Source organism: Sander vitreus, chromosome 17 (genome assembly GCF_031162955.1).
Source record: "Sander vitreus isolate 19-12246 chromosome 17, sanVit1, whole genome shotgun sequence".
Lineage (NCBI taxonomy): Eukaryota > Metazoa > Chordata > Actinopteri > Perciformes > Percidae > Sander > Sander vitreus.
Genome location: NC_135871.1, coordinates 7272902 through 7280891, shown reverse-complemented (window position 1 = coordinate 7280891; position 7990 = coordinate 7272902). Strand labels below are relative to the sequence as shown.

At 38.5% G+C, this 7990-nt stretch overlaps 1 protein-coding gene across 1 annotated transcript in view; it reads right to left on the bottom strand.

The window, feature by feature from the left end:
* Window positions 1-250: 250 nt before the first annotated feature.
* Window positions 251-7990, bottom strand: part of cfap46 (cilia and flagella associated protein 46) — a 68919-nt gene continuing 61179 nt past the window's right edge. Inside the window, 8 exon segments of the mRNA XM_078273107.1 lie at window positions 251-983; window positions 1187-1285; window positions 1403-1539; window positions 1769-1850; window positions 6425-6537; window positions 6667-6769; window positions 7561-7593; window positions 7719-7770. Of these exon segments, the coding sequence (XP_078129233.1) occupies window positions 871-983; window positions 1187-1285; window positions 1403-1539; window positions 1769-1850; window positions 6425-6537; window positions 6667-6769; window positions 7561-7593; window positions 7719-7770 (732 nt within the window). The 3' untranslated portion in view covers window positions 251-870.

Sequence of the window (7990 nt, the reverse complement as noted above, 5' to 3'; positions counted from 1 at the left end):
TTTACATTTAATTTGAGCCTCATTTCCATGAAAGGATGAATCAAGCTTCTCTCAAATGAAGTCAACTAAAGCGTGTTCTCGTGGTTTTCATCTTGACGCAGTGCGACACAGCATGTTCAAAAAATGAGTGCACTCTTTTGTGAGTTCAATGTTTGAAATTGTTTAATTAAAAGATAATGTCATGTCACGAGTCAAGACAACAGAACAGTAGTAAACACTTTCAACAAGAGACTAAATCAGCACTGTTTGTAATGACAGCTGGAATTAAAAAGGCTTGAGTAAACAGACATTACACGCAATAACAGAACTTCAGTTACAGCTGCAAGATGAAGCTGCATCCCTACACGCAAAGCATACCTTACTATGAGCCTTTGTTTTGTAGCTCAGTCTTCTTATTGCAGGATGTCTGTTCTGTTACAGCAGGGCTGCTGGTCCTGTCAGAGTGTTTACTGGGCCTGAGCTCATTTCTCACGGTTACGCTATACACTAACACTATACTGAGTGTGATCTGCAAGGCAGAGATCCCAAAGGTACAACTTGTCAGGACAATGTAGTGTAACATTGGCATTTTAATAATACAAGACATGTACTGTATAGGGTGAATCTTTGCAAGCTACCCTCTCCCAGAGCACTGAGAGCTCCAGCCTTTTTTTATGGAGTTACGTCTAAGGTAAAAACAGGAAGTATAAAATCAGTATTGTCATGAAATGACAGTGGAAAACGCAGAAGCGAGGATCACTTTTGATGAAAATCTAACTCGCTCATTCTACAGTAGCTTTAGTTTTTTTGCACACAGTAATATCTTCAAAGCCGACATGTATGCCTGTAATCATCTTGAACTGTGAAATATAAGTGAGGATACACAGCATATTACATTACAGTTAGGTTAGGGAGTCCATAAAGAATGCAGTTGAAGGCTGATGGTGTGAGAGTCGTTTTGTGATGAACATCATCTTCCTTTGAGTCAGTAAGGAGCACATGATCTGCAGAGGAAAGCCACAGAAAGCAACTATATCTGAGAGTTGAACTAAAATCCAGATTACATGGATTCATTCGTTTTGAACGACATTCATTATTTCTTTTCGCAAAGAAACCCATACCTCACATACAGAGAAAGAGACACATGGTATTTACAGTAAATAGAAATGTGAGGCGTAATAAGGGAGGTGAGTAGGATATACAGTACCATATGATCCTGTAACCATGTGATGTGATTTCTCTGAACTGTCCCCTCTCCTCAGGGCATGGATGGTCTGGCCAGAGGTCTGTCTGACCCTCAGTATATCTGCAACACATGGCAACACACACAGATGTACAACTGTAACTCCTAATGATTCCCACAGGCAAACAAAAGTTCATATTTAAAGAGGTTAAATTACAATGTATTTGGTTGATAACATACTGTCTAGGACATTGGCCATAATGTGTGCGTTCTGTTGAAGGCTGCTGTGCCACTGGTTGAGTACAACACAGCCAACACCACCCATACTGAGCAGCAGAGCAGTCTCCAGGGGCTTCTCCAGGTCAAACTGTCCTGCACTGGAGAGGAGAGAAATACTGACATTATCAAAGACAGAGAGCAGGGAAGTCCTATTTCTAGAAACTATAACCAACCACAATGATAAAGTACTTTGAAAGGGCATAAAGACAACATCAGTAGTTACTATTTTAGTTACATCCAGTAAAACACATTAGGTAGGTTAAAAAGGGACGACAGAAAGGTAAGTGCAAATTAATTTGACAAACCGAGTTAGAGCTATTGTGTTACCTCTTGTGTATGTCAAGGTTTGATTGGCGGAGAACACTGGCACTGTTCTGAACCAGGTCAAAGAGCAGAGCCATGTGACACTCTGAGGAGAGTAAACATCATTATCATTACCTGGAAACAGAATAAATGGACATTCTCTAGAAAAAACAGAACAAGCAAAATACACAAAAAACACAGTACTAGGCGCCTTAGTGGTCCCTCAGTCTGACTGGCTCTCTCTTTCTTGCTGCAGAAATGCACACTGCTTGCACAGTTTTTCAAACGAAGCATAAACCCCAGCTTTGAGGATGCTCGTCATGTTCTTCCTTAAACAACAAGAGCTTTCCTCATCTCCACCTGAACACATCTAAAGTACAGTAGGAGGTTAAGGCCAGTGTCTGTACAGGCAGAATGAAGCATAGTAAAGTACAGACTGTTGTTGAAATGTTCTGGTAAAAAAATATCAAAGGTGCTTTGAATAACCAGAGTTCTATTTTTGCATTTGCAACAGTATAAAACAGCCAAAGTCCAGCATTACTTACAGGCTACCTTTTGTGACACAGTACATTGGGTTTTTGTTGTATTCTTTGGTTTGTTACTTTAGTTTGTTGAAATGACAAGCGGTTCATTTTACACATATTTACAGTATTACATACCCATTTAGCTTAAAATATAGACAAAACACCCATCACCCACTTATTATTATGTTTCAGCAACAAAGAATAACGAAAGAAGCCCTCTATCGAAGAAGCTCTCTATTTAAAAATGTATCATGGAGCAGAGGCGTGGAAAAGGGTGGGACTAAGAAACATAACTGTCTAAAAACCTACTCTAAAAAGCCATGTTTTAAAAAAAGACTAAAATGATTATGATAATTCCACATTAGTACTGTATCGAGTATGAGTACTAAACACAATATGCTGTCCACACTAGCCATTTCCCTGTGATTTGACACAAGAAAACTGTCATAGAACATTGAGCAAACACAGAGGCAAAAATACAGATGCTGCACGTTATTGTTTAAGTAGTTTCAGTGTATACTTAAAAATATATTATATATTAGAAATATGGATCAACTGTGTTCTGTTTAAAATTTATAAATAAAGTTGAGTTGAGCTGTGTATAATTTATGAGTATGAAGTTAAATGATTGAACTTATGAATATCAGTGGCAGCATTTGGTCTTTTCTGCTACTTATTCATTTTCTATAGTTTCCTGGAATCACTTTGAAGCTGAAGAAAGAGGTGCTGCATTTTCTCTGTAGAACAATATATAAATGGTATGCAACTCTATTTCTGAACAAAAACATGACATTTTAGCCATGGGCCTTTTATCAGACGCTCAGTATACTTTACACAAGGAGAAGAAACAAACATGAAAAACACTTTAGAATACACAGAGCCAAAGAGGCTTCTAGCAAGACTCTCCAGCACAGTTACTTCAACACATTTACACACGTATTAGTACACAAAACAGGCTTTTACTGTACAGGCATTTAGTCTAAATGTGCGCACCTCACGTGTACTTTAGACCATACACTTTTAGCTGAGATAGCTGAGGGGGATATGATGAGGAAATTGAATTTAAGTTGAGTTTGCCAATTTCACTGATTGTGTTATTTATTGCAGTCTACACAGTGTTGCGTAAAATGTCAAAGGCGCATATATAAACTTCATTTCAAATTATTTGTGATGAATTTCATCATTATTTTTATTTACATTTGAGCATTATATCCATGTTAATGATCGTTTGATTTGATCCTGAATTGTAAAGCACATATTAAAGTCAGCTTCAACATGAGCACTATGAATTAATTGTATTGTAACTGTACATTGATCATCCTTCTGACATTTTTAATATTGATGATTAAGATTTTACCCTGATAATGGTTTGCATGTGATGAATTAGTGGTACGAATGCTACAAACAGCCACAGCCGTGCTTAATGACAGCTGCTCTAGCACCACTGGAAAACCTCGCCGATGCGACACACTCGGTGAAATTGCACCAGGTTAGCCATACTTCTCTGCTCTGATGAACGGTGGTGGTGGCGCCGTGGATATGATACACACCTTTGGTGTGGGAGACCTGGGTTCAATTCCCACTATGATACATCAGCCAATGTGTCCCTGAGCAAGACACTTAACCCATAGTTCATATCAACCTCTGATATATATAGCAATTCTAAGTCACTTTGGATAAAAGCGTCAGCTAAATGACATGTAATGTAAAGGTGCGGGGACACGTATCGATGTGCATGTGTGCCCAGCAACGAATTTAGGTGTAGCTTTAGGTGCATATTTCTGTCTTTGTGCATACACACTGTTTTAGTCGTGAATCTACACAGAGTTGTATGCATCCAGCCCCAGGTGTGTGTCAGTGAGGTCATCTTACCGTCTTCTCTGTTGCAGCAAGGATAGGCAATGCCTTGCAGCTATATATATATATATATATATATATATATATATATATATATATATATATATATATATATATATATATACACGTCTGTCTGTAGCACTGCTGCCCCCCTGCCCTTTGCTATACAGCTGCCTGTGGCCAGAACAGCAACCCCCTCTGATGTGAGTCTCAGTCATCCAGTAATTGTCGCAGCAGTGTTAAAGTCACGGAGCTTCGTCCCTCAAAGAGTCATGTTAATAAGTCATTTTATTACTTAAAGCTGGGGTAGGCAGTTTTTGCGGGGCGTAGTTTGGCAAAAAATGGCATAATAATATTTCAGCATTATGTAATTCAAGTGGTCTGAGAGAAAACTAGACCTCTGCATCTCCTCCTTGGCTTTAGAAAATCTAGCCATGACAGGAGAGTTTGGCCAATCACAGGTCACTTCAGAGAGAGAGAGAGAGAGAGAGAGAGAGAGAGAGAGAGAGACTTATAACTATTCTACAAATAAAGATGCGCGTGCACATCCCTTCAATGAAAGATCTGCTAACTGTGGCAGGAGTATGACATCTCAAAAGGCTTTACAAAGAAAACAGGACAGTAATTCTCATTTAATTACTGCTATATAATGGCATTGGGATGAAATGAATGACTAGTACACAGATTACAGGTTAGTGTATGAAGCCCGTGCTTGTCTGATGGGAGTTGCTGGATAGAGATGGGAGAGGGAGAGTTGCAGGAAGAGGTCTCACTCTACTTCAAATTCTGCCGTTTCTTTGCTTACTACCTTGTGAAGCTTTAAACACGATAAAGATGCAGTGATAGAGTAACAATTCCCAGATAAGATATGAGTGCAGCTGGTGCACTGCATGACACCTTTTTTTCTGAGAAATACAAATCTGCCATCGCCTAATCATATCCTGGCCAATTAAGTAGGAGCGGTTTGTTTTGTTGTTGTTAACAGCTGGAATTCAGACCACGGTGTCACTATAGTTAGCAGCAGGCCAGGCTAGTACATATGTCTGGCCTGGGGCGATGTGGAAGGACAACCTGACACTCTGTCAATCACACTAAGTCCACCCATTCTCCTGCTGGTGAAAGAGGGGAAAAGAAGCCATGATGAAGCCATATTGATTTTGTGAAAATATATTTAAAGGTGTGAGGAACTGAAAGGTAATTTGGGGCAGGTTATTATTTATTTAAAGAGTATTAAGGGAGGGATAAGGCGTCATATAATAATTAAGAAGAGGGAGACGGGTTTGGAGTTTTCTTGACCCCTGACTGTAAATAAATGATAACCAGGGGTTCTTTTAAGACTGTTTTGAGTGACTTTAGGTTGAAATGATTCAGCAAATATCTTAAAATACTCCATACAGATTTTGTTATCTTGGATGACTTTATGCCATTTTCCACATAAAAAAATGTATCTAAAGATTTTAAGAAGGCTGTTCTTTACATCTGGAATAAATACAAATCCTAGAGTTTTTGGTAGGATTGAATGACTGAAATAATTATAGTTTTGTTAAGCAATCCTAATTAGATTATCTCAGTTAAATAATTTTTACAGGCACTTAGTTAAATTGTGATTATGTTATAGCAGGCATTTGATAATGAAACCTCATTGATTTCTTACAGAACAGGGCTATTTCTATATATACCCACACGGAATGAAAGATTGATGGCTTTGAAGAGATTAAGCCTACTGCTCCATTTACTGCTTACATAATCCGCAAACAGCTCTGCTCCAAATGTCATGCAGTCATTGCAGTTTCTGCCGCCTATTTTTCTTCTGCTGTGTGATTTCATGAAAGCTCTCTATCATTCTCATCTTTTTGTGTTTAACATGAAGTCGTAATGTTTAGATTACATTTTTATTTGTTTTAAAGGGCCTGAATGCAGTAAATGATGTCAGCCTGAGCAAAACCAAGTGAAATTTAAGTTTTCTTCCAAAATGTTGCTATTTGTTTTACTGGCCACTCAATAGTACTTGCTGTTAGCAGACTTGTGTCATTAATGTTAAATGCAGGTTAGGGATGGACACATAAGTTTGTTAGAAACCCGTAGAAAAATCCCCTGACATTAAGTATGGGTGTCTGGGCAGATTGAAACAAACCATAGCATGCAACAGACCTGTATATCAAGTTTCTGTGCAGTCATATACAGTGGTATTTATATGGATATGTTCAGCATACTGCTAATTTTAATGCTGACATCTAACATTTTAAAAACATCATACATTAATTCAACTACAAATGCTGTATATGGGTGTAAAAAGTACCAGACAGATTGAGGGCTGCCAGTTTGGCAGGTGGAATGTTTGCCATGAAGCGCTCCATCCCCAGGTAAATGAAGGCACTGCATCTGCACAGCAGCTGCTCCACCTCCGACAGACTGGATACATATTGGAGAAGGGTGAGCGGTGTAGAAATAAGCAGGTGTGTTGCAATGTAACAAATACAGTAGGATCTCAGTATGCTCAGTGCAAAGACCAAACAAAGACATGCTGCACTGCATTCTAACCTGGGCGTTTGTTTGCTGCCCATGAAGCCCTCCCACAGATGGGTAAAATGCTGGCTGTGGGTTTCCAAAATCTCCTCCATCCTCGTGCACAGGCTGGTCCCTTCTATGCCAGATAGACAGCAACACACAATTATTATGAAACCCTCCACTTGCTAAAGGGGTGACCCTGACTGGGAGCTGAAATGTGACTCATAAAGGCCACAAAGGTAGAAATGTTGTTACATATTATATAAAAGAGAGGATGCTATGAGAGGCTACGAGCTGAGAAGAGGACATGCAGAGCGAGCTGTGGCAAAGCCCGGCTGCAATACAGTATGAAGAGGACATTAATCACTTCAGAACTTGGCTTTTTGAGTGTCAAAAGTACTCCCAGCACTCCTATTCTTGACAAAAACACACCATCCCCACAGAACCTAAAAGAAAAACAGCTAGAGCTATACAGTAGTGTAAATGATCATTAACAACAAGCATTTTATTTTCTGCCATAATGCAGTACATTTCCACATTTGATAACTTCAATATACTAGTTTATTAAAGGGGAACTTTGGTATTTTTCAACCTGAACCCTATTTTCCCACATTTTAGTGACTAATGGGGACAACAATTGTTGAAATTGGTCCAATATTGAGCCAGAGCGCTGCAGCCAGCAGCTGTGAAACGGACTGCTATGTAATCCTATGGGGCAATTACGAACTGTCAATGTACGTCCACTAAAAGAGCTTGTTTTTGTCACTGACAGGCTCAGATTCTTATTATAAGTTTTGACGGTGTGTAATTGCCCCATAGGATTACATTGCAGTTCACTGAAGTGGGAAGTTCCCATTTATTTCTGTAAATATGTAATGTAAAGTATGCGTTGTAATCTAATCTCTCCCAAAAAATACATTTACTTACCAAAGATGCCTTCATTGTGAGGGTCAACAACATCTGTGGGGGTATGTTAAGAATAATAATCTATGAAACAAAATTTTATTTTAAACTATATGTCAAGAACACATATACAATTTTAGACACAACATAAATGGGTATAATATTTAACAAAAAAAGGATACATTTAAGTTTACGTATGTCCACTGGGAAGGTGTTAGAAGGCAACACGTGATTCTGAGTGAATAAATTAAAGTCATTACAGCTCAAAGCAAGAATAGTTACAAACATAAAGTGTGTATGCAGTATATACATGCAAATATTGTCTCTTGCACATACAGATCTTGCAAACACCAGTTACAAAAAAGATTATGATAGATTTTAAGAAAAAGGAGACAAAGCAAAAGAAATTGAAGTAAAAAGGAAGGAGTTGGTGAAAACAATAGTGGTGCATGAC